The following is a 27,697-nucleotide window of genomic DNA, read 5'->3' as shown; positions in this document are numbered from 1 at the left end:
TCAGCCTTACTTGTGACTAATAAAAAACTTTAATTTTACTTATTTCTGAAAAAATACGTTTTATCAAAGCTTTTCATCTTGCACTCATCAGAATAGTTGCAAGAATATCAGTGGGAAATAACATGTTCTACCAGACATTGGTCCTTTGTGATTGCCCTGATGAGTGCAAGACAAAAAGCTTCAACAAAATGTTTTTTTCACCAATACTCAAGTTCTGTAAGACCACACAAATGTTTATTTCTAAAGAGTTTCCTCTGATGAGCAGGCGAATACACCCTGACCTTCCATTTTCCCCTCGGAATAATAGCGGCCTATTGATATTTGTAAGCTAGTGACAGCCTATTCTCCATTCCAAATCTTTTCTTATTATCCAAAATCCTGAAGTAAATATTGGTCTCCTTTTTGAACCCCTCGCTTGACTTTGCTGCTATGCGGGAGCAGAGAGAAGAAGGAGAATTTTCTTCTCTCGCTGGAAGCTGCAGAGGTGGCGGAGAGCAGTAGTCATGAAGGAATGTGTCTCAATCCTCTACTTGGGACGTGCACTCTGCATTTATACCTCCTCTGTGTTTTTTGCTGGGTTCACTTTCAGCTGGCTTAGCTCCAATTTTAAGGCTACACTCTTGTGCTCTGTGTTGTCGTGTGATTTAAGGAGCGTCAAAGAATGCGCAGAAGAGACACCAAATTAGAATAGACGGGTGTCCCATAAACCTAATAGTATATCTAATATTTGTCTTTTCGTTTGGGTTTCGCTGTGTTAGCTTCCATCACATAATTCTGTTCAGAGTTCAGGTGATTAGATACTTTGCTTAACAAATCTTTCTCCCTTAAGTTCATTAGTTTCCTATTCCATGAATTTCCTGATTGTCTGACCTTTGTATAAGTTACTATCAGCAGAAGTTAGCTATTGCAGATGGCTGTCAGTCTGTTCTTGTTGGAGCCCTAACTAATAAGGTGTAGAATTTCATTTTTGGGAGGCTGCCTGAAAATAATATCTCACAGTATTATCATATAAACAGTTAAAATGTTTACATCAAGGTTCCAATGCTTTCTGCATGGGTGGTGATGCTAATCCGCTTAGAATCTTTACCTCATTGTTTTTTTTCTAGTCTGGTTATATCTATGGCCCTAGATCTGCTAGTTTTAAATTATACAAGGAGTGCACTTGCATCATCTAAAAACTGCTCCCCGTTTCTTTATTTACTAAGGGAATTCCCTTGTTGGCTTTCTCTCCCAAAATGTGATGAAGGTCATTCCTTAATTTTGCTTCCAAATTGGGGCCAGAGGCCATTGATCTAAACCAGTGAGAAGTAATATTTTGAACTGAGAGCAGAACAAGTTCTCTCATGCGAAATATTTGGAATATTTTTCTGGGCTGGCAGATTGTGACATGTTTAGGAACATTCCAAGCATCAGTTGGATGGAAGGATGCAAATATTATTGGGACCTGCTGCAGCCAACTGTGCTGACCTTATACTGTTGACTCAAGTTTGGTATTACAATAATTATAACTCAATATGCAGATTTTATGCTACTCAGAAGGATTTAAATGGTATTTAAAATCAGGGGGATTATTTTTGTAACTTTTTTTTCCAGTTTGAAGCATGCTTTTAAACTTTACCCCATTTAACTGCATCTCAGGTCTGCTTAAGCATTTGACTTGCACATACAAACTTGTGGATTGAATCAGATATCAGTTAAATCAGCTTGCCTTGTTCTTGAAGTTTGTCAGTCAGTAACCATGATGTGGTGAAGTTCCATATCCATGTGTTGAGGTTAGGGGACATTGGAGGAGTAGGGAGTTGGTTAGTGGGGAAAAGGGAAAATCCACTGTTTATCACCTTTCCTGGCTGAAATGCTACCACTTGCAGGCCATTCTTGGGGTCAAATTAATGACAATCCTGGTGATTTTTCTGGCCTAAGCTATCCAATCTCCCACCTAGGACAGATGTAGAGAGTCTGGGTGTGGGAAGGAGAGGATTGTTCCATTGAAAATGAACCTCTGGCGATGATATGAAAACCACATTTTTACTGTGTCACAGATGCTAAAGGGAAAGTTGACACTTTCTCTCCCTCTTTGGTCTCAGCCAACGATGAGCTACGGCTGACATTCCCAGTCCGAGACGGTGTGGTGTTAGAGCCCTTCCGACTAGAGCACAATCTGGCGGTCAGTAACCATGTCTTCCACCTGCGGCAGTCAGTGCACCAAACATTAATGTGGAGGTAAGAGCAAAAAAGCAATTAATTTGCATTGTGCAGCACCTTTCTCATCCCTCAGGGATCATCTGTATTTAGAGTACAGTCACAGTTGTTTGTAAGCAAATGGAATAGCTGGTTTCCGCACAGCAAGCATCCACAGCAAACAATGAAACAAAATGATCAGTGAATCTGTTCTATTGCTGAAAAAAGAGATATTATCAAAGTTTTTCATCTTCAGTTCAAGACAAATACAAGAATACCAGATTTCATGTGATGTTGACTTAGGGATGAATGTTAACCAAGACACCTGGGAGAACCCGTCGTTCCTCTTCCAGTAGTGCCATGGATTCTTCCACCTGAACGTGCAGGTGGGACTCTGTCTATTAATGTCTCAACCAGAAGACAGCACCTCTATCAGCACCACTCTGAAATGAAAGCCTAGGCACTGTGTTCAAGTCCTGGAATTGGGCTTGAACTTGCAACTTTCTGCACTGAAATAAGAATACTTGTCCTGAGCCAAGTCAGGCATTGGGGCAGTACAAGATACTCAGCCCAAGCTTTGTTATCTAACTTTGAGCAATATAAAAAGACTGGCGTATTTTATGATTGTGCGTCCCAAGCTGCTGCAATTACACTGTGAGATCCAAGCTTACAAACTGGTCTTAGATTGTTTTGCTATTTTACTGAGACATTTATCTATATACTTTAACTGGCGAGAATATTGATGTCACTGCCAAGAAGTAAAGCTTTTAGTCTGAAGTCGTGTATTGTCCAGCACTATTTATGGGGACATTGTCAGTTCCAAGCGCTTTAAGCAGAGCAACACTAAGCCGACCCAGTTAGGTTGAGTCTGCAGCGGAGGAAAAACAGGCGAAATGGAATGCAAGTTTATTTTTTGCACTGACTACAATGTTGCTTTGGCCTGCAGTCTTGTGTTACACACGCGGAGCACATGCAACCTCTTTAGCGAGAATTAATTTCGATCTGTTACAGGTCTGACTTGGAGCTTCAGTTTAAATGTTACCATCACGAAGACCGACAGATGAACACAAACTGGCCGGCATCTGTCCAGGTCAGTGTGAATGCCACACCGCTCAACATTGAAAGAGGTGATAACAAGACTTCTCACAAACCTTTGCATCTGAAGCACGTCTGCCAACCAGGAAGGAACACCATCCAGATCACAGTCACTGCCTGTTGCTGTGTAAGTATGATAATCTATGCTACTTTGTCTTAGTTTGGTTTAAAATCCAGTTTCTTCCCACAGTCCAAAGATGTGCAGGTTAGGTTGATTGGCCATGATAAATTGGTTTAAAATCCTCCCCCCTCCCCTGCCTTCTTGCTGCCTCTTTCACTGAATTTTTGTGTCGCTGAGATGGACAAGGAGACAGTTTGCTCCAAGGCCCACGTGGCATGCTGCTCGAAGTCACATAAGGTGGTCTTGAGAACACTCACCCTCTCAATTCCTTCCCCTCATCCATGGTTTTTACAAGCTTGGGAAACAGCTGGTGTTAGGGCAGGAGATCCTGCACCCCATCATTGAGATGGCAAGATGCTGTAGCATCCCCTCAAACAGTGCCAGCTACTGGCATTCTTCTTTAGAAGGAAAAATAAATACTTACAAATTGTGGCACCCATTTTAAAATGACTGCACTCAGCGTAAACCTTTCATTTCTTCCACGGTACAGGCATTTCAGCATTAGTGTGTGGTGGTATATTGTTGTTTGTTGCAAGGGGAATGGAATGTTAAAGTGGGGAATGCTTGCTGCAGCTGAACAGAGCATTGGTGACACCATATATGGAGTACTGTGTACAGTTTTAGTCTCTATATTTAAACAAGGACACGGCTGCATTAGTAGAAGCTCAAAGAAGGTACATGTGATTAATTCCTGGGTGAAGGGAAGTGAAGTCTCATGAAAAAAGGCCAGACAGTCTAAGCATGTATCGATTGAAGTTTAAAAGATTGAGGTGATTTTATTGAAACATAAAATCCTGAGGGGGCTTGATATGGTGGATGCTGAAAGGATATTTCCCCTGGTGGGAGAGACTAGATCTAGGGGACACAGTTTAAAAATAAGGGATCTACCATTTAAGACGGAGTTGAGGAGAAATTTCTTCTCAAGTGTCATGGTTCTTCCCCAGAGAATGGCAGAGGCTGGATCATTGAATATTTTTAAAGCAGCGGTCGATGGATTCTTGATTAATAAGAGAGTCAAAGGATATCAGATCAGTCAGATTGAATGGTGGAGCAGGCTCGAGGGGCCAAAAGGTCTACTCCTGTTCCTAAATTGTATTTTTGTATGTATGTACGTCTTGTTGGAGTTCTCTATCTATTGCTAATGATTCTGCTGCTTAAGAAGGAATTTCCTGCTGCCTTGTTTGCACAGCTAGTGACACCAGCTCTGCCTGCCTTGGCCATCTGCCGGTAGATTCAACAGGATGAGTGACAGGTCTCCAATTGACAGGCTATTTTTTTCCTAGCATAGCAGTGTGATGAAATGCGGCTCCCTCTTGCACAGCAGTCTGGGATTTCCTGCTGTGAGCGCTGGGGGATGCGGGGGTGTAATCAAATTATTTCCAAATTTATCATCATTGTTATGCCCAATTTCCATGACAGCCATTTACCCCAAAACCACTCAGCAATTTTAGAGAACTGGTGGAAAAGTAAAAATCAGTGTAAACAATTGAGAAAAATGCAGAAATTACATTGTATGTTCCTCCTTTCATGTGTGAAAATTGTGACAGGTTTGAAGCCATCCAACCATCCATCATTCATGCAGTTTAAACACAGCAGATTATGAAGTATGTTCAATCAGGGGAGCTTTCACATTCATACTGATTCATTCGAAATACGTTTCAAAGAAACAGAAAATTCGATGTGGGTTTCCATGGGGATAAATAAAGAAAATTCCCTTTAAAAAAAAAATCTTCTTTCCTGCTGTCCTTAAAATTCGGAACATCAGTTTAAACCTGTTTTGAACCAGCAGAATTGATTAAAATACATCATTAATACAGTCATTATAACAGAATCCCTGCAGTGCAGAGGGAGGCCATTTGGCTTATTGAGCCTGCACCTGCAATGATCCCACCCAGGCCCTATCCCCATAAACCCACGTATATTCTCTGCTAATCCCTTTGACACTAAAGGACAATTTATCATGGCCAATCAACCTAACCCACACATCTTTGGACTGTGGAAGGAAATTGGAGCCAGCACGGTGGCATAGTAGTTTGGCCCCTGGAGCCTGCTCCACCATCAATCTGACTAATCTGATATCCTTTGACTCTCTTATTAATCAAAAATCCAACAACCTCTGCTTTAAAAATATTCAATGATCCTGCCTCCATCATTCTCTGGGGAAGAGAGTTTCGTAGACCCATGACCCTTAAGAAGAGAAATGCTGTCTCTCAACATCAGGGACCCAGGTTTGATTCCCGACTTAGGTCATTGTCTGTGCGGAGTCTGCACATTCTCCCCATGTCTGCATGGGTTTCCTCTGGGTGCTCCAATTTCCTCCCAGAGCCCAAAGATGGTGGGTTTGGTGGAGAGGCCATGCTAAATTGCCCCTTAGTGTCAGGGGGTCTAGCTGGATAAGTACATGGGGTTACGGCATTAGGAGCTGGGTGGGACTGTGGTCGGTGCAGACTCAATGGGCCAAATGGCCTCTTTCTGCACTGCAGGATTCCATGATTCTATAATGACTGCAGACACAGCTGGTCACAAGAGTTGATGAATGGCTGTACAAGACTAAGAAAATTTATGTGTCGTGCAAGTATATGCTCAACCACAGCTGAATTTTCTCAAATAAAAGAAGAAAATGTTGGATAAACTCGGCAGGTCTGGCGACATCTGTGAAGAGTGAAACACAGTTAACATTTCAAGTCCATTACACTCTTTTCAGAATTGGAGAGAGGGAAAATCTAATGAATTATATTGTTGGGGGCGGTGGGGCAGAATAGAAGGAAGGTGGGAGCTGAGCAGAGATGGACACAAGATAAATAGGGTGTTAATGGTGGCATGATGGACTGAAGGAGTGTCAATAGTGGCATAAAGATAAGACAGCAGAATGTATTAATAGTGAACAAAGATCAAAGCTCAGTGAAAGTTGAATTTTCTCATTGTTACACTTGCAGTTGTGCTCTGCACATGTCTTAATATGTACTTTTGCACAAAGTTCTGGCTTAGCTTGTAAGAGAGTCTGAGGCAAAACAGATTGGGAAAGACTTTAATAGATTGTACTTGGAGACATTAAAGGCTGTGGGCCTTTTATCTGGTTTGCTTCTTGGGGAAAGTAATGCAACAGACACATTTGAGTTATGAAATGTATTGTACACAAGATTTATTAATTACTCCCAGATTTCCCATGGCATTGCTCACGGTTTATCAGGTCATGTGCTGTCTGATGAAAGGAAGGAGCAATGTGTCATTTTATGCGCAAAGTATTACTTTGCCATATCTAACCTAACCTGACCCTTCAGCTCACTAATGTCCAATCAACTTTAGTCAATGCAGCCTGAAATTGGTCACTGATGGTAAGGGAAATTTGCAGGAATGATAGGACTTGTACTTTGCATACACCTGTTTCAGGAGAGAGCAATGTGAAATGATTGTCCATCCATGTCCATACTTGATGTTGAGAACCTGACGCACGTTGTTAAATCTTTCAATCAATAAAAAAAATTGAGGTTCACCTGTGTAAAGTAATTAAAACTTCTAAGTTTTGGTTCAAAAGCATGTGGCTCATTACACTGATTGTGATAAATCCCAACCCTACCCAGTGAGGTGGAGTATCCTGGTACGTGAGAAAGAAATAACACACAAAAGTTCTTGCCGAACGAAAAGCTTCTTGAGGAGAAAGTGGTCTGGCGAAGTGTCCATTTCTATCTGTAAATCATTTTTGCATAGCATGCAAAATAAGGGACACATCCTACATGTTTAAGATCAAGGCCGTAATTCTCCCAACTCACCCACGGCCAGGATTCTCCGGTCCCGCTGCAGTGAATGGAACTGAGCGCCAAATTCTCCATTCTCACTGGCAGCAGTCGTGAGGCAAATGAGATCGAAGAATTCTGGCCACAATTGTCTTTTTCTTTTATTTCAGAGTGGACGGTTTCTTTGTTGTTATTTAATGTATCTGCAGCACGTTTACAATCTTCAAAGGACTGTACATGATACATTCCTACAGATGAACGATTTCACTTGCTACTTGGGGAATAACCTGATACCTTCATACTAATCCCTTGTGCTGGCTGGCAGTGTCACTGATCCGTTGTGCTCTTTTTCTCTGTCTCTCTCCTTGCAGTCACACTTGTTCGTACTTCAGTTAGTGCACAGACCATCGGTCCGATCAGTGCTTCAAGGCTTGCTGAAGAAAAGGCTTCTTCCTGCCGAACACTGCATCACAAAAAGTGAGTGTATGGTGATGGTGTTTTACAAAATGGATGTATCCCTTTATTTTCCTTTGCAGGAGCTCTTGTCTCCACAGCTGAGAAGTGAAAGGAGCCTTTTCACCATACTGACATCAGAGCAACCAAAAGCAATCAGATTGCCCTAATGCAGTGGTATGCCTTCAGAATAATTATGCTGCAGTATGCCTTTTTGATCTTCTTTCAAATGATCGCTCACCAAAAATGACAGGAGAGATATTTGGCTAGGGAGCGTAGGAGAAGGCAATTTGGCCCTTCTGAGCCTATTTCACCATTCAGTAAGACCATAGGCTATCTGACTGTGGTCTAAACTTCATCCATTTGTTCATCTCCCCTAAATCCATTGTCAGTCACAAATTTATCAGACACAACCTTGAATAAATTCCATGACCCAGCCTCCACTGCTTTCTGGAGAAGAGATTTCCACAGACCAACCACTTGCTGAGAGAAACGAAATTCTCCTGACTTGTTCTTAAACTGTGACCCCACCTAGTTCTAGACTCTCCCATGGGAGGAAACATTCTTCTAGTATCTACCCCATCAAATCCCAGGGGAAACCTAGTGGGAGCCTTGCTGCTGTCCATTAAACCTCCAGGGTGAAAGTCTCTGGCCTCTCCGTGGTGTGTTTCTCAGCGGCATGAGGTGGCCCACCATTAGTTAGTGATGGGGTCTTCTAGTCAATGTGATTTCCCATTGAATTCACCTCACTCCGTTGGGATACCCACAACCGGTGTGTGCTGCCAGCGGGACCAGAAAATCCCGCTGGTGTGAGAAGTCAGAAAATCTGGCCCACAGATATATTTCAAACAAACTGTTAGCATTTCTGGTAAGTTAGACAAAGGAATTTTATGCAAACCATGGTTTTATGCACTTTTTTGAGGAACATCAGCTTTAATGCTCAAGTAAAGTAAACCACTTCAGTCATTTCACAAAGCAGGAGTGGGGGAAAAAAATCAAAGTCTCTGCGTCAATAACATCATTGGATAAGCTTATCAGCTTGTGTGCAAGAAATCAGAGATCAAATATTTACAGTTGACCGTAAATCCAATTCAGTTTGATTTCACTGGAGAAAGATTGCAGCTCACAATTCACCGTACAATTTTGTGTGTACAAAGCTCACTTTGGATGAGATATAGGTACCCAACTCTATCAGGAAACTTGGGACCGGATGTAGGCCAGATTTGAGGCTTTTATGGATTTTAAGCGCTAGGGCTAGCATGTACAAAAGATTTATGAAGGACAACTAGAAGGTTTTTATTCCCAAGGGGCCAGCTTCAAATGTAGCCGGTTTTCAGGTATTTCCAGATTTTGGGATGTCTGATAAAGAGCCTGGTACGTCTATTTGCAGGAGGGGTGTGGAGGGCATTATTATTATTATACAGCTGGATGAGTCAGTGCCTTCAAGAAGGGAGAAGTTTGGAAAGAAGCCGACAGAGGACCTTTTTCTTAGCGCTGGTACTTGGTGAAAAATATGTACCAACTGAATTGGTCAAAGATAAGGGCAGCACATTTTCATCTGTCTTTAGATGGGTGCTCCAGAATGAGCAAGGAGTAAGCCATCAGTCAGATACCAATTGAAACAGTTTATTTACAAATAGATTATTTCCACTCCCACCCCCTCTCCTGAAGGCATTGACTGGTCAAGCTAATCTATGGCTCGATGGGATCTATTAAGTATTAAATCTTTACTGTGGAGTGTTACATCTCAGTCCTCATCTGGTATTCGCACATATACTGTGCTGTCAGGATGAGGGATCTTCACACAGTTGTTTCTTGTGTTTAACCAAAAGTCCATGTTAGAACTGGGGGCTTCCTGTTATGTCCAGCTCCGAGACAGAAACTGAGAATTTGAGATTCTTTGGGGATTTTCTCAGCCTCTTGGGAAACTCCCAGAGAATAAACACTCAAAGACCAACAATGATGATGCAGCCAGCCATCCAGAGGGGGTCTTCAGTTGTTCTACCAATATTATCTTAAAAAACAGTCGTACTCAAATGAGAAATCATTAGTGAAGTTTTGGGTACTGGTTCCAGTGGTGACTGGAATTATGAAGAATTCTGCCAGAGGATCAGTTGTCAGGAATAGAAGGCAGTTTGATTTTGAGAGAAGGTTGTGTCTGTGTCTCTGATGGTGGTGTTGCTGATAAATTCCATCTTGTCTCCAGTTAAAAGGAACTTCAGCAGTGTGGCAGCTTCTTCAGGTGGGGCTACGTTAAATGGAGAAGATGGAGTGGAGCAGACGGCAATCAAAGTGTCCCTGAAGTGTCCAATCACATTCAGGCGGATCCAGCTACCAGCAAGAGGCCATGACTGTAAGCACGTACAAGTAAGTAATTCCTCCAACTTGTCTTTCAACATCTACGGTGGTTTAGTATTAAAACAAATTATGGCCAGGAATTTAATTTTTAATAGGACCCATTTGGTACTAAAGTGGTTATTAATTTAGTGCAAAATTGAGTTTTAAAGAGAGATTTATCAGCTTAAACCTAAAACTGGAAAGCTGACCAACTCCATGAGGAAACTGGTCTATTAACTCTGCTGGCAGTCAAATCTTGATTACTGTTCCAAAGACTGTGTGTAATATGCATTAATAGGATTTTCTGCATCACATTCCTTTTTGCTCCAGTGTTTTGATTTGGAATCGTACTTGCAATTGAACTGTGAGAGGGGAACTTGGAGGTGTCCTGTTTGCAAGTGAGTAAAGCAATTCAGCTGGTGCGAGAGAATTATGCATCTTTGCTGCCTTGATGTTTTATTGGTGCTTTAAGATGAATTTTTATTAAATACTGCTTCCTTTTAAATATGTAAGGCTTAACAATTTGTGGTTGCATAGAAACATAGAAACTAGAAGCAGGTGTAGGCCATTTGACCCTTCAAGTCTACTGTGCCATTCATCTTGATCATGGCTGATCATCAAATTCAAAATCCTTATTCCCTCCCCCAGCACCTTCCTCCCATATCCCTTGATCTGTTTAGCCCCAAGAGCTATATCTAATTTCTTCTCGAAATCAGACAATGTTTTGGCCTCAATTACATTCTGCGATAGTGAATTCCACACATCCACCACCCTCTGGATGAAGAAATTTCTCCTCACCACTTTTAAATGGTTTACCCCTTATCCTCAAACTATAACCCCTAATTCTGGACTCCCCCACCATTGAGAAGATTCTTTCTCAAACTACCCTTTCGAACCCTGTTAAAGTTTTATAAGTTTCTATGAGATCCCCTCTCACTCTTCTAGACTCTAGTGAATATAATCCTAACTGACTTAGTCTCTCTTCATATGACAGACCTGGGCCAAAACATACATTTGTTGCCCATCCCTGATTGCCCTTGAACTGAGTGGCTTGCTTAGCCATTTCAGAGGGCAGTTAAGAGTCAACCACACCGCTGTGGGTGTGGAGTCAAATGTAGGCCAGACCAGGTAAGGGTGACAGATTTCTTTTCCTAAAGGGCATTCGTCAACCAGATGGGTTTTTAATAACAATTGATGGTAGCTCCATGGTTATTATTACTGTGTTTGCTTTTCAATTCCCGATTTTCAATACTCCCCTAGGAAGCTGCATTTGTTTATGAGATGGGATGGCGTATTGACTCAGTCATGTGTCTGCAGTTCCAAAATAAAACAATGAATTTGCCCAAATATCCATTTTCCCATCAACACTACTAAGAGCAGATGAAGTAGTTATTTATCTTGCCATAGCTTGATCTGTTTTTCTATGTAACAGTCAAGTAAGTTGCTGAGGGGCAAAATAAAATGCCACATAAATACTAATATCTTAGCTAATTGAAGAAAAATGGAAGCTCCATATTGCAGGGGAGCCTTATCCTTTCCCTTGTTCTATCTCCTTGGTTCTGCAATTGGGGCCAAACCTGTGTGGATTTTGAAAGTATTCTTCATGTTTACTTCTCCAGATGTTGTTGGGTCTTTGGTGAACTACAAATTTCATCCAGTGTCTTCTACATCCAGACCTAGAGCCCTGTGTGTTTTGGTTACCAACCCATCTGTGAACAGAAACAGTTTCTTCCTGTTTACCCCCATCAAAGCCCCTCCAAGTACTATTTCCAAAGAAATTTAGTGATTGTTGCACTTTTTTCTGAAATTATATTTGCTTCTATTTTTGTTTTAAAAAAATGTTCTTGATAATATTCTTTTTATTCAATGGCAGTAAAACGGCACTCCTGGAAGGCCTTGAAGTTGACCAGTACATGTGGAGCATCCTATCCAATATTCAAAAGTAGGTTTCCTGAAGGCTTTTTTCCTTTTGTATGTTAGTAGTAAAATACAAATCAAGTATGAATGCTTAAACAGATATCCAGGCCAAAGTTTCTGGTGCAAGTTGGATTTCGGGAAGGCTGCCTGGTCTGCTTAGGCAGTCTACACTCATATGATGGGAGTTCTTTTTATCTTCCATCTTCAGAAATGGCAATAGCATCTACCATGATGAGTTCTCAGATGGTTAGTTGACCACTGTTTGCAAAGAAGGTTTGAACCTACAGGTTGGACTGTGAGGTCCTCCGTAAGAAACGCACTTGGTATGTCACAGTTCTTTCAAGCATTGCACACCATCAAGGTTATGGGGCAATCACTGATTAATCGATTATTACTTACTAATCGAGATTGACCTATTGCGTGTGCTGAGTTTGGTGGGAGCTATGTTTGTTTAGATATGAATAATTAGACTAGCACAGCGAAATAAAAGTGAATACTGTTTGATGCAAATCCAATGTCTGATATCAAATAGCACTGGTATTCATCTACTTAACTGAAGTCTACACTGTCTAGCCAGGCCTTCACCATTTGGTATGGAACGGTCCTTTCTTTAAATAAGGCAGTCAATTAAAGAGACACTAAGCTGATGGTCCTAGAATATTCTGCCTCATAACCAGGGTTATATTGATGAAATATTCCTCTGCTGCCTAGACATCGACCATTTTCAAGAGCATTATTTGAGCAGTATTCAGACTATTAATTGTTAACTTATTGGAAATTCATTATCCATCCATGCTCAGTGGTAACACTTTGGCCTTTGAGTTAGAGGGCAACGAGTTCAAGGCCCGCTCTGGAGACCTCAGTACATAATCCAGCTGACACTTCACCGCAGTACTGAGGAAACGTCGGTTGCACTGTCAGAGGTGCCATAGTTTTGGATGAGATATTTAACCAAGGCCCCACATACCCTCTTCAGGAGGCCACAGAAGTCCCATGGCCTAAAGAGTTCAAAGGGTCTTTTCCCGGTTGTTGGCCAACAATTATCTCTCAAACAACATGTCTAAAAAGATGATTAACAGGCAGCTTATCTTGTTGTTGTTTATGGAATCTTGCTGTTGCACAAAGTGGCAGCTTGCATTACTTCACTGACTGTGCAGTGTCCTGAGATTGTGAAAGGTGCTATTTAAATGCCTTTCCTCTCAAATACAAATCGCATTTTTCCTATGCCAGTTCCCATAGACAATCTTCCCATCTATTTAAATTATGTTTGCGTGAGAAGCTACCATGGGTCGTGGGCAGTCTAGACTACATTTGGAATATTGAAATTCAGAATTGGAGCTTTTTGTAACCTGGGTTATCCTGCACCCAATGACAATGTAATCTAAAATAGTGTACTCTCCAAAGGCCAATTAGAAGCCAGTAGTATCAGAAGTTTCCTGGTTCCAGGTCAGAAAAATCCTGCACAAACTGGCTATCCTTTCAGAAGATCAATTTGCGATCAAAAGTATGAAGTTAAGCTGGTACATGACACAAGACTTTTTTTTGTAATTAGTAGCTACCTGCAGGAAATAAGAAATGACTTTTAATAGTAAGGTTTTGGGGCAGCTTTTTTATTTATTAAATCTTCTCGGTATCGCTCCAGCTCTGAGTTTGAAGAGGTCACCATTGACCCGACCTGCAGTTGGAGACCAGTTCCACTGAAGTCTGACATCCACATCAAAGATGACCCCGATGGGCCTCTGTCCAAGAGGTTTAAAACCATGAGCCCCAGCCAGATGATTATGCCAAATGTCATGGAGATGATTGCAGCTCTGGGACCAGGTCCGTCACCGTACCCTTCCCTACCTCCTCCACCAGGAGGCAGCAATGGCAATGAATATGGCAACCCAGGTAAGTTTCACCATGAATTTAAAATTCTCCTTCTCCATCCATACATATCATTAACATTGCATTTATCCAGCTTGCTGGGGTACTGAAACAAAGCTGTTGTCAAGATATTTATTTAAGTTTCTCAACTGTGGTATTTGTACGGAATTATTATTTTTCATTCTGCAGGTTAATATGTGTTTTTTGTATGTGTCAAAAACATTAGTGTGAGTGTATTTTGCTTGTTGGAATCTTGCATTCCAAGTCCCACTGTACCAGATGCAGAGATCGATCTTGTAACCTGGCCCATTGAAGAGCAGCAGTAATTTTCTAGCTGAGTTCGAGATAGTTATAGGCAGTGCAAAGGGCATGGACCTCAATTCAGAAATAGATCCCAAATGTACAGATTCACTAGTTCCTGTAGATATTCCTTTAGCTAGGTTTCAAGTGACCATAAAAAAAAGTCATGTAAAGGTGCAGTGTCAAGTGAGGAGGAATCTCGCCCACGTTTGTAGCGCCCGACTTTGTAAGTAGGTGGTGACCTACTCATATTTAAAACTCCGAGGTAAAAATAGTTGAAACTGAGACTCCCTCTAAAACAGAACTGGAGAAATAGATATCTGTTTGCAAATGGGATTGGGTTACAGCGATGGTTATAGATTGAAAGGATCAGAAGTGTTCGTTAGAATAGGATTACTCTGCTGTGGGCGGGAGTTCCATCTGGAGAGTAACAAGCAAGAATCAAATAGTACTGCGAGAATGGCTGAATACTTTGCAATTTTGCTTGATTTGGGAGGTGAGGGAGTGAGGATGGGGATTGGTAAGTTTAATGCAAAGCTGTGCATTAGACACTTAAATGGGTAGGTGGATGGGTAGGAGTGCCCCAGTGGGACTTGTTGCACATGACTTGTGAATTGAGAAGACTTGATGGTTCGTGTGGCCCTTACCCACCTCTTGCTTTTCTACAGCCAGGATTTTTAAGATAGTGGGCTCTCTCCCTTCCTGCCATCCGAAAAGTCAACAGGGAACTCATCCCTGCCAATACTACCTGACTTGCAGTGTACCCAACCAGGTGCCGGAGTGTGGCAACTAGGGGATTTTCACAGCAACTTCATTGCATTGTTAATGTGAGCCTACTCATGACACTAATAAATGAACTTTAATTCACTGGTTTAAGGACATCAAGACCACGTGTAGAACCCCTACTCCTGCCTTAATTCAGGAGTGTGATGGAATACTCTCCACTTGCCTGGAGAGTGAAGTTCCAACATTACTGAAGAAGATTGACCCATTCAGGACAAACTTGATTGGTGCCCCATTCACCACCTTCAACATCCAGTCCCTCCTCCACCAATACACAGTGGCAACAGTGTGTGTAGCATATGCAAGATGCACTGGAGCAACTCACCAAGGCTCCTTCAACAGTACCTTCCAACCCCTGGAAGGACATGGTCAGCAGATGCATGGGAAGACTGTCACTCACAAGTTCCCCTCTCAAGTTACTCTCCATCCTGACTTGGAAACATATTGCTATTCCTTCATTGTTACTGGGGCAAAGACCTAACACTCCCTTCCTTACAGTGGGTGCACCTACAACATATGGACTGTAGTGGTTCAAGAAAACATCTCACTTTCTCCAGGGCAATTAAGAGCTAGGCAACAAGTGCTGACCTAGCCACTGATGACCACGTCCCATGAAAAGAATTTAAAAATTAAGTTGCACTTAACTGAATGAAAGCTGGAGATTGAACCCAAGTCATACTGGTCTGTCGTGGATGCACTGCAAGATATTGCATTTAGTCACTAGACTAATTCTTATTGCCTAACAAATAGTATCTGTACATGAGAAAAGAAACACCAAGCTGCAGAGCTGAAACCAGAGCATTCTGCTGCCAAATATGAGGTAGCTACATTACGTTGTGGTGTCAAGAACTATAGAACATCCAGAAAGTGAAATATTAACAGAGATAACATCCTTATTGCAAAATGTTCAGCAGTCATTCACTGATCAGAGTTATGAATTGCAAGGAAGTGAGAATAGGTTCTGGCATGTCTTACTGTGAATATATTATTGGGAGATATCAAAGAATGAGTATGGTGATTTTTTTCTTAAAATTTGCCCTGAGTTGACGATTGTGAATTGAAATATGCAACATTTATCCCATGAATTTCAATGCCCTCCTGAAGTGTTCAATTTTGCAGTTATTAACACAATAACTACCCGAGAGCACAGGGCAAGTTAATACTCCATTTTGTGGGAGCTGACTTGTTGTTTAGGATGCAGCAATTTCTCTGAACCAGCTTCAGTCCTGAGCAGGATGCAGATTGTTTTGAGAAGGCAGACTTGTTTAATAACACTGTCATAATCCTCCCAAAAGGTAACACTTACCCCAGCCATGGGAACTTCGATTTCCCACATGGCAACCCTGCCGGTACTTCAGTGAACGACTTCATGCATGGGCCCCAGTTGTCGCACCCTCCAGACATGCCCAACAGCCTTATGACTCCTGACAAGCCTCTCAGCCACTCCATGCCTGATCAGGTAAGTGATGCCATTTGTGTGCGTCTCTCCCTTTGTGTCAAACAATGACCTTTGCATTTGCACTCGGGATACATTCAGCCTAAGAGATGTCGAGTGTCAGGATCCTGTGTTTGCGACAGTGTTCCAGCGTGCTAACTTGTGACAGAGTTAGGGAGCACAGATAGGAATTCTATTAACGGGACAAGGTGAGATGCAGCAAAGATCAAATCACTGGTGATGATCCCAAGGGAAACAATAGAGATTAACTTAGTGAATTTGCCATCCAGACTCCTTTTAACTAACTCTCTGCAAATATTCCTGTCTGATTGTGCTTCTGAGTGTGTAATGTGGCTTGGAATGTTTCTCTATGGCACTGACATTTTTCATCTGCCTTGTTTTTTTTCTCTCTCCATACAAATCTGGTCTGCTTTTGTCTGTGCTTATTTCACTGTTATTTCACACAAATGAAATACAAGGGCAACTACTAACTAGCATTTGATGTTGTTAAAGTTGCCACAAGCATCCCATTGTTTTGTCACTCACTGGTAGACAGGGGCGCCAGATGGTTGCAAAGGGTCACCTTGCCAAGCTCTTTCCGCGGTCTTTTACACTGAACATGTAAAAGTAAAACAAGGTGGTTCACAAATGCCCCCCTTCCTCCCGCCCCGACCACCTCCAGCCCACCTGGACCCCCCCCCAATCCTGGTTTTACATATGGTGGAGCCCAACCTTTTCCAGTTGAATATTACTTTTGTTGAATGGGCTTGTTCTAACCCTACCCCACACTACAACAAGAATGGTTTGGATCCTATGTATCCTGTTTAACTAAGTGATTCTACTGAGCAGCAATCAATTGCTAGAATTTTTTCTGATGGTACTGAGTCGAAGTAAAGGAGGGGTTTTGCTGCAAACTTTCATTCCACTTCACCACATCAAAGGTGGATATGTATTTGCTTGTTCGTCCTCTGATGTTGGAAAGCTACAGCCCTCATTATTGGGCTTCCCTTCAAGAACTAACCTGCTTCTGCCTCCACGCATACACATAATAAAGGGTGTGTCTTTTGGGAGTTGGGGGGATGGGCAGAATGTTTTCAACTCTGCAGTATTGAGCCAACAGGAAATTTATTATTGCAGTCAGGATAAGGAGGGGTTAGGAAGTTTTTTTCCATTAAACACGAGAAGCTGCTAACAAAGGACTCTCTCTGTAATATGTACGTGTATTAGTGCACAGAGTTAATCTGTGTTAGAGACAGTATCTCTTTCTGTAAGCCTACCCAGTGACTGAATACCAGAACCTGCACAGAGAAGGTTAATTAACATGCCATTTTTGCAATGGTATTTCCTAAATTTTGTCTTCAAAGATAGATCACCATCAATATTTCTAGCATGTTTCCTCTAAACATGGTTTAGGAAGGGATTTTTTTTGATTCAGAGGCAGTAGTTTTATTTGTTAGTGCATTTCAGCCTCAGTAGGCCAACAAAAAGGATACTTTCTCTTGGAAAATTTTAAACCGAATATGAACTATTGTGAGTGACATTGTTAAAAGTGATGAGTTTCTAGAGCTTTAATGCCAGCATTTGAAGTGTTCACAATGAGTGGGTCATTAGATGGTCTCTAATTGTGGGTAGATTTTCTTAGTTAGGTTTGACAGTGACTAGGTGCTGCAAGTTAATGCTGCAGAGTTGACTTCCTTCTAAGTCTCCAGTGAGATTTGAAATTTCTTGAAGTGGGGATTGACTTTCTCTCCTGTCTAATGGCTGGGTTTGGTATTAACATTCTTCAGACATCTTGAGCACTGTACCTTGTGGCCTCACTCTCTCCTGCTTCCTCCTTCGCAGATGCCTCATCCTGGCAGTACTGATCAGTCCCATAGTTCCATGCAGCAAGGTTTGCACGCACTTCACCCCAGCAGCCAGTCAGGGCAGCCATTACATCACAGTGGTCCTAGCCAGCAGCCCCGGCAACCCCAGCAGGCTGGTTCTAGCAACCATCCACACAGTGATCTGACCTTTCGCCCTTCCTCCACCTTGGAAGGTCAGGCTGGTGGTCAGGGAACGTCCGACATGCCGGAACCCTCACTGGATGTAAGTGTGCGTCATGCTCTCATTTGCCTGCCCATCCACTGCTAGCAAATTCTGGGCACAGCAAAACACCTCATGTCACATCATTGTTTTATACATTTTCACGTGTTACTTTGTACTGCAGCAGCCTAGGACGAGAGCAGTTTGCTTGGCTGCCTCATTCACCCGTCTGTTTTGAAGAAATGACTTTATTGTATAAAATATGGCTAAATGACTAGACAACAAAAGAAAAAAGCGGTCAGGAATACAGCAATTGGGTTCACTTGATTATGAATACTGTCCATCGGATTTTTATTAAGAACAACAGTAGCCCAAAAATGCATATTTGTGAAGTATAAAATTGAAAGGTTAGCTGTACCGCAAATGTGTTCTTAACATGACCTGTTTTTGAACCTTTTTTTATTTAAATAACCATGGTGAAAAGGTGTTTATAAATTTATGGAGGTGTCAGCTGTCAAAAGCTGGTTCCTGGTGCTGTGATTGTCACAAACTAATGTCATGGAATCAGTGGGGCAAGTTTTTATAACATGATACGTCTTGAGGCTCTGGGTGCTGAAGTGAGATAGACTGGCCTCTTTCATCTACTGAACCTTAGCCTGCATTGTGCTTGGTCTGAGGGATGAAAATCTCCTCTCACTGTTATGAAGGTTCTACTTGAGGTGGGTTAAGCTTTCCTGCTCAACACAGAGTCACGGTGTCAGAGTGCCCCGCAATTCAGCACAGTTTTATTGTCAACAAGGCCAGTAAGGATGTCTGCTGTGGGAAATGGAAACTTCACTCTGTAATAGGGCAGAGCTTTCTTTGTGGGGGTTGTATGTGGACGGGAGGGAGGGATTTGGGCAGTGTAGCACGAACTATACTTGTGCTTAAAAAGAATTCCAACCTCGCAACCCCCCAGTCCTCTTTCTGGCAACAGAAATTGCTACAATCCCCACCCTTATACAGAAAGATGCTTACTTCTGCACAATAATATTGAGCCACTCTGCATATTATTGAGACTTTCCCTACCAAGCTTCTAATGCAAAATCCCCCTTTCAAAATATGGCTGGCTGCCTCACTTACCCTCTTTCTCCCTTATTTTGTCCATCTGCTGTCCTCTTTTCAGCTGACCTAGACAGACCTTGTCATCTTCAGAACATTTCTCTGCTATGGTTTCCACGGCTGCCTTCTCTGCTGGCCAAAATGTGAATAATTGAAGATATCACTCTCAGTGCCACGTTCTGGATCTGGAGATTAACCTTCTGAGGTTGCTCTCCGCAATTTGGCGACACAATCCAGGCTGTACCTGAAAATTGATGGAGACACAGAGTCAACAAGTATTCCATTCCTCACCACAGACATCCTTCATGTTAATGAGTACAAAAAAATTCTCCCTCTTATATCGCCACAGATTTAAAATCATGTTGTAATATTGCAAAAATAAGTTTGAATGGTTTAAAACTGATCATGTTACAGAAACAAACCATTTTGTGGATAGTACAAGTCTTTCAGTTTTAATCATTACCAATTTGTAAGTAAATTGGATGAGCTTAATTGCTGCTGAACTTCCTGAGGATGATGAGGTAAATCTTCAACTTGATACCTGGGTTTAAGACTAGCTTTAAGAATTGACCATCCCACTGTAGAAATTGCCAATTTTGACTTCCACGTTAGAAATGAAAATAGTGCACTTCCTGTAACAGGTGGATGATGAGCCGGTTTTTCACATGGGAGGCAAATTGAAGATCCAACCCAACAAGTCTGCAGTGATATACTTATAAAGTAGTTTAGTTAATGATGCAGTCATTAACTAAATCAAAGCCAAATGTGTCCATTTGAATCTGACCACTAGAATTAGTGTTTGCTCTACAATCCATTCCCAAAGTCTTTCCTCGTCTACATTAATTTGTGACTACTTGTGTGTACTTTCACCTTGGGATGTGGTACTGACTTCGAAGGTGCTGCACAAATGCAAGTTTTTGCTCCTGCTCGTATCAAGCCAAGGACTGGCAACATAGAGATCCAGTATCTTCAGCAAACCGTGCCCAAAGATCTTGAATTCCTTTAAAAAATTTGTAATGAAGCATATATATTATGAATGAGCAGACTCTTTTGAATAATCACAAACAGCATGTTTCATTTGGAAAAATTTGCAGCTTTAAATTTATGCACTTAAAAGGATTTGTTAAGTTATGTTCTAACTTCAAGTAACTATTAACAACAGAATGTGATTGAAGTATCCCATTTGTATGGCTAAGATGTGAATGTATTGGCCAATGTTACTGAGTTAGCCCAGTGTAAGTGGCTGACATCCATTGATAGCGTACTCTTGAACACTAAATTTCTTGAAGCCTCCTGCAAAATAACTGAATTCACTTCAAACTTAAAATCAGCACCCTCACTTTGATAAAGTTTTTAAGAATCTAATGGTAGAAGCAGAAAACATCCACACAAAGCTGAACACTTGCAAGGTTTGTAATAAATGTTTTGCACCATAGTTCTGTGAAGACCTTGAAATTAAAACAAAACAGAAAATGCCTTTGATTTTTGTGAGCGAGTGCTGCACAGAAAGGAGCATCGTTTGGAACTTTAGTGAACATTCAAAAGTTAATTTGCTAACATATGCCCAATACTTGTGAGGTTTGGAATTGTAAGTGACATGCAGTCCCCTCCCCACACAAGGACACACACACACACACACACACACACGCAAGAGAAATAATGTTGTATTATAAATCACAGAGTAAAAATGAATGCAAAACCAGGGCCTTATTGTTGCCATTCACCTCACCACTTACAGCTCCAATATACCTGTTTCTTCATAGCTTTCTCTTGCCTATTTTACAACTGTATAGCAGGAGATACGTGCTTTGCTGTGAACAATGGCTCCATCTAATAGCAAGACTGTAAATAGAGAAAGGATAGCCAGCGAAAGAAATCAACTTTGGAAAGCGGTTTGAACTAATGGGACTCTTAATTTGCATCAAATAGACCACTGCTTGGGACATCCAGCCATCTCAAATAGTTCATGAATTTTGTAGGTTGTTCCCCACCTTTGCCCTCCAGCTGCTGCTAAGTATGATTCCGTGATCAAAATAAAATACACTTCAGCCCAAAGATTTAATCACTACTTTTAAGTTGAAATGGCAAGGGGAGTATTACATGACAACTTAGAGTTATTTAATAATGCAACAAATGCTTGCTAACCTCCTGGATTCATCACATTATTGCAGCTGATTTATCGGCCTAAGTTGGCCTCCTGTCCGGCATACGACACAAGCCATACTTCAGATGTGAGACAATGTCATATAATGCACCAAAAGGCCATGATTTCCTCACTATTTACCCCACCCCCACCCCCACCACACGCGCACATGCACATACACACACACACATACACATACACACGGCAGATTTTAATACTTCATAGCAGATGCAGAATGCTATTGGCCATGGTGGGAATCTTCCATTTCCATTGAAGTCTTTCGGCATTTGCATGGCTCGCCTGCCCTGACACCAGTGAATCCGCCATGAGGGGTCAACCTCGGCGCAACCGGAAGATACTGCCGGGAGAGGCTGGAAAATCCTGCCCAATGAGCTCCTGTCTTGTAGACAATCCAGCAAGAATACTAGATTTGCCTGACTGTGGCTGCAGTATGATGGGAGCAAATTGTTTATGTCTTTGCAAAACCTAATAAACTGTACCATTTCAATAACTTCAGTAAAAATTACATTAGAAATATAAATATGTACAATGTGCAGCAGCCTTGCTATTCCAAAAATAAGTTTACTTGGCTAATAACTTATTGTCGAGTTATGACTAGGTATTTTGTTGTTGATGAGAAAGTATTCTACTTGGGGGTGGACTTGATAACATTGAATGTTTGTCTTTGGTTCCTTACAGCTTATTCCAGAATTCACAAATCCAGATGAGCTCCTGTCCTACCTTGGCCCTCCTGACCTGCCCAGCAATAGCAATGATGACCTTCTCTCTCTCTTTGAGACCAACTGAAAGCAAGTCCCTTCACACATCCTCACCATGTAGCCGCACAAGAAGTCAAAACACCCTATTCTGCAAGAGCTCCTACACTAGATGAAATGATGCACTCCAGGCTCCTCTTCCTTCCAAGTTGGTTGTCTTGCACGCTTGCATTGACTGAACGCAGTGTGGGCGGTGGGGGAGGAAGCTTGCGGCTTCACTGGAAACATCATTTATGATCTTTTTTTTGAAAAAAGAAAAACCTTGTAGCTTTATCCAATTGATTTTTGTGAATAAATAGGACAAATTCCATTGTGTAAAGTGTCCAGGCGCTAAATTTGACAAAAATGACAATGAAAGGCGGGAAGGATTGTTTTTGTAGGCCAGTCCCCAACGTGCCCTCCTCTACCTTCCCACCCACCCACCCCATCTCTAATTCATTATACTAGACGCAGTTGCTTCATTCAGCAGCTCCAGTGACAATAGCAGAAGATGGACTAAGAGGAGGGATGGACGTAAGAAAATATTTAGGTCAGAATGCAACTAGAAAGCACAACAATGCTGACATGAATGTCAAATTGAGAACATATGTACAAAAACAGTGGAAGGGAAGTTGTGGCCTCCGTACCTGGAAGAAATGTCTTCTGTTGCTGTCTATTTCGGTACATGTACAGAGATTTTTTTCCTGTTTGTTCTTTTATCTTTATTTTGCAACGTAAGGGACTATTGGCTAACTGCAAGTCAAATGCAAATGTATTCATTCCTTGCAGTGTTTTATTGCAAAGCACAGGTGTCTCATTGGCACTGTTGTGCCAAACTCGCATTCTATCCATACTGGGCGAATCATTAGAAGATCCCAATGTTTGCTGCTCAGTCTCAAAAGTAAAGTATCAGTGTCATGACTGTGTCCAGCGGAAGCAGCAAATGTCAGACAAGTTGTTGCAGCACAAAGGTTGGTGAGCTGGGTATGGTCCACTGCCGAAAAAGTTGGGAACCCTCATGGTCAGTGGCTGAAGACATCTGCAACGTTTTCCTGGTTTGTGTTTTCCTCTGCCTGGGAGCCACAACCACTGTCATGCACCAGTGATGCTTTTTCCTTTCACCAACTGACACCTCTTTAACCTGCATGGGCACCATACCTCTTCAGTCCTCATTTTGTGCTGATTATATCTTATTCAAGCTGTGTTGTTCAGTGGTTGGGGGAGAAAAATACCTGCATGTGTGCACAACAACTACCCTGCATCTGTGCAGTCCAAACGCAGATTGACCGTGTACCAGTTAATACCTCCACCATTGTACTAAGTACCCTGCCCCTCCCAAAAACCTGTACATTTGTAATCTGCGATGCTACCTGTGCTACACAATTGCAAGTGCCAGAGGGATTTGTTGTGTTTCCAGTTAATTTTTATTACCTTGTTTTTTTAAAAAAATATTATTATTAAGCTGATCTTTTTTCTTTTCAACGTACGATAAAATGATTTGAACCAAGCTTGCCACTGGGAGCTTGGAGGATGCTTTAATCACCAAAGTCACTTGTTTATTTTCCCTACATTTTGCTCTGCCTAGAAGACAAAATCTGATCCATCACTGCTGTATGTGCATAGTTATGTATGCTAGTTACCAGTACTCAGCTGTAGATATTAAAATGAATGGCTATTTGCCTTTGCTAGTAGCAGTATTGATCTGTAATCGTCATGTAGAAAGTTGCCAAGTAATTGAATACATTTGAGGTTCTTTTACCCTGTCTCATGTTAAAGGCGATGTTCAGTATGCAAATTGATTATTTTAAAATGCTATTGTAAATACCTTTGTGAATATTTTAGTAACGTCTTTGGTAATATTCAACTTTTTCCATGATCAGATTGGTTGTCTTTTTCTGTGGTTTTTAAAATGTGGTCCCGCTTTCAAAGAGGATTCCTCTGCAGAGTAGAGGAGCATTCTCCATCCTGACCCAAAACTTAAAGTTGTAGAAATTACAAGTGAAAGCATTCCCCTCCTTTTCCAAGCCTCTAAGCTCTCAACTGTGCTCTATTAAGTGGAAGAGAGAACACAAGTCACTAGCGCAGGACACTTCATTTCTGTTAAGTGAATAACATGTTTCACTGCTGGGGATATTAGCCATTTAATTGCCAGTTTTGGCACTCAGTTTTTAGAATTCTTTTTGTTGCAAAGTAAGTTTCCAAATGCCATCGCTTCCTCTGTTACTGCTTTTAGATATCGAGCAAGTTTGACAGGAAGTGGGCTGTAAACATTGTTTAATATGTATAATTAAAAGGTACACATTTGGGCAGGGCTTCATAACTGTAAAGTTTGTTAATGGGCAAAGAATACAGAGAAGGAAGGGGGATGTTCTTTTAGGATTTTCACTTAACAGAAATATGGGCATAAACGTAAGTGGATTTGAGTATACTTTATCTCTGGAGAGGGATGTTGGATAATTCCTGGAAGGTTCAAATACAAGATGTTGACCTGTGTCACATTTTTTTTGATTTGGGACATCAATGTGATATGCACCTATATTTAAGGAACATGAGCTTAAGAGGGTGATATACATCACCAAATCAATTGGCTGTAATTGTGAATTGACACTGCGAGGATCCCCACATTTGAGGGTTGAGTTGACCTGGGGGCAAGTGGTAATTCTCTGCTCCAGTGCTCCAGTCCTGGCTTCTACTTGTGTGGATATAATGAGGCTATTTTCTGTGACCCGTTTTAGTTTCTTCCCATTTTAAGAGCAGCTAGTCCCTTGGTCTGGCAAGCTACTGGTTCATAACTGGGAACTTGTTTGTTTGAAACAGCTTCGACAAAACACATAGGATAAGTGAAGAGTATCCAATGACAAACAATGCACTGCCAATGTATTTTTCCGGAAAAAAAAATGTTCTAACATGTTATAATGTTATTTTAAAACAAAAAAAATCTGCTAGTGAGTGAGCACTGGCATGTTTGGTGTTGATTCTTTTTTTAGAGCTGTTTCATACGTCCAGTTCCCATGGTTTTATAGTAGCCACTGTGAAACCCTGATTGGGAAGGAACGTCGGTGATCTTTGAATCCCTGCTCAGACTCTGTAAGGACAAAGCAGATACCATCGTCTATGGCAGGGACTAAGGGACATGTGTACATATGTAAATGACAAAGGGAGACATGTTCAATGTAAAGAGAAGTGCGTTCATTTTCCTGAAATGTGCATTGTCTCAACAAGCTTGCAATCCATCAGAAGTGACTGTGTGGAAAATGAATACTGTTTGTTATCTTTCGTGAAGTTTCAGCATTCATTCACCTCTGTAATATATTCTGATCCTTCAGAAGAAACCTTTGTTTTACTTATGTGTAATATTTAGCTTCAGTGTATTATCTAGTAGATCACCTGCATATTTTTAAGGTGCTACAAAATTAATGAAGAAAATGAGGGGTTAAAAAAAGATTGTAACCAAATTCATAGTTTGTACAATTTTTGATATCATGATCATTCAAGAATTCAAAAAGGGTACAGTCTCTGTCACATGCAGATATGACCATTGTTTTTTTTTCCGTTTGTACATTGTATGTACAATGCAATCATTTCATACTTTAAACTGGTCAGAAAACTAATTGTGATTTTTAGTCTTGCAAACTGTATGTAGTTAGATGATGTGACAACCTAATATTTATCTAATAAATATGTATTCAGATGAAACTGTGTGCAGCTTTTTAATGTTAACTGACTGTCGAGTAGGTATGGAACTTTTGAAGTGAGCCCTTCAGTTGACAAAATTGAAGTCCTGACAAACACACATATACTCTTCTAGGAGAAAACAAGCTGGTGAAAAGTTACACTCTGTGATTTTAAGTAAGGTCCTCTCACTCCTGGACCCTGTGCTTGGATCCATATTGGGTTTAATAGAATGAAGGCCTCCTGTCTCCAGCAGGAAGTAGTGTCTTATAAACTGGCACCAAACTGTTAATGCTGGTCAAAGAAGAAAACAGAAATTGGGAAAGCTGGAGCAGTTAATGGAATGTCACAGTGGACCAGTTGGAAGTGTTGAATCAAGTGAGATTGAGACTGCTGTTGGGTGCAAAGGGTAAAGGAATGTTCAATTTGCCATCAAGGTAACCCCTCAGTTTCCTTAGGCAAAACAAGAAGAGGACATCCAATAAAAAGATAAGCACTAAAAAGAGAAATTAAGATTGTAGGGTTGTAATGTTTGAGGACTCTAATGATGATGGCGGAAGAAAGGAAAAGACAAACAGTGGACAATATTCAGACACTAAACTTGTAGTGTGAATCCATCTTAAAAAGTGCTCATTCAGACCCCTCATTCCACATTGGTACGGTGTTCAAAGAACTCTTGCTGCTTCTACTTATCAACTTTTGGATAAAAAGCACTGAGTTTGGACTGAGCTGAAAGAAGGGAATTTTTATTACAAGCATGCAGGGAAGAGTCTCAGCATACCAATATCTCTCAAAGAATCTGGTATTTATAGAATTGTTTCAGAAAGAACAAACACAATTGTTTAGACCTCATGCCTTGTCACCAATATCATCTTTGTTCTTCACAATATCATAACCCTTAGTTTCAGCACAAATGGCAAAAAAAATTTAGAAAAATGGGCCAGACATGTAAACCAAGGATACAGCAGGAACTTACAGTAAGAGGCAATATCTTTCAGTACAATTCAATGATCATATTAACCATTTATTTTCCATATTGTCAACCACTCAAGTTCTGTGCAAAGATTGTCATCAGGCAATTATCATAAAATAGTTCTGGATGGGAAGATCATTCAGTAAATTACAATTTGAGCTGTCCACAAAGTCTCCAGTTCTCTCCATTTTTAGAATTAGATCAATTATTCAATGACTCCAGGCTCGATTATAGCTACAGATCAAAGAATTCTTCATCTTCAATCAGGTTGGTTCAAAAATGTCCAAATTGTAAAACCCAATAAATGTTGGTGTTACAACTAGGTGTTGCTGGTATATTTACTCCAGCTTCTTGATTGTAGGTTACTTGATGTGTGTCAACATTTGCTCCTGGACTGCCATCTTCTCAACACTTTCTTATGATTAATTTGTTGCTTTTAGACTTAACGCAGTAAAGATATTAATCTGACAAGCATTGATGATGCTGATTTGAAGCTGAAAAGATGTTAATTTATTTTTCATCTAGTTATCAGAATATAGTAAGAAAAAAGAATTGGGATTAGTGGCTTTAAGTTGGAATTATCAGTTGTAGAATCTCAAGTCACACTCCATCCTGACTTCAGACTATATTGCTATTCCTTCACTCTTACTGGATTGAGAATCTAGAACTGCTTCCCTACCAGCACTGCGAATGTATCTATACCACACGTATTACACAGGCTCATGAACTTGGGCCTCACCACCATCTTCTTCAAGAGCAATTATGGAAGAGCAATGAATGCTTGCCTTGCCTGTGACACCCACATCAGA

At 41.1% G+C, this 27,697-nt stretch overlaps 1 protein-coding gene across 12 annotated transcripts in view; it reads left to right on the top strand.

The window, feature by feature from the left end:
- zmiz1a (zinc finger, MIZ-type containing 1a) overlaps positions 1 to 25,939 on the top strand; it is a 407,283-nt gene extending 381,344 nt beyond the window's left edge. For 9 of the 12 annotated variants that reach the window (XM_080215832.1, XM_080215829.1, XM_080215835.1 and 6 more), the window contains 10 exons: positions 2,040 to 2,220; positions 3,190 to 3,400; positions 7,500 to 7,605; positions 9,788 to 9,948; positions 10,249 to 10,316; positions 11,792 to 11,860; positions 13,478 to 13,725; positions 16,080 to 16,243; positions 18,062 to 18,307; positions 22,188 to 25,939. In XM_080215832.1, the coding sequence (XP_080071958.1) occupies positions 2,040 to 2,220; positions 3,190 to 3,400; positions 7,500 to 7,605; positions 9,788 to 9,948; positions 10,249 to 10,316; positions 11,792 to 11,860; positions 13,478 to 13,725; positions 16,080 to 16,243; positions 18,062 to 18,307; positions 22,188 to 22,295 (1,562 nt within the window). In that variant the 3' untranslated portion in view covers positions 22,296 to 25,939. The remainder of the gene's footprint in view (positions 1 to 2,039; positions 2,221 to 3,189; positions 3,401 to 7,499; positions 7,606 to 9,787; positions 9,949 to 10,248; positions 10,317 to 11,791; positions 11,861 to 13,477; positions 13,726 to 16,079; positions 16,244 to 18,061; positions 18,308 to 22,187) is intronic. The other 3 variants (XM_080215834.1, XM_080215830.1, XM_080215836.1) reach the window with 2 other exon arrangements.
- Positions 25,940 to 27,697: the final 1,758 nt, after the last annotated feature.

The sequence above is a fragment of the Carcharhinus amblyrhynchos genome, chromosome 31 (genome assembly GCF_965287045.1).
Source record: "Carcharhinus amblyrhynchos chromosome 31, sCarAmb.v2.hapA, whole genome shotgun sequence".
Lineage (NCBI taxonomy): Eukaryota > Metazoa > Chordata > Chondrichthyes > Carcharhiniformes > Carcharhinidae > Carcharhinus > Carcharhinus amblyrhynchos.
This window is presented reverse-complemented; position numbering and strand designations above follow the sequence as displayed.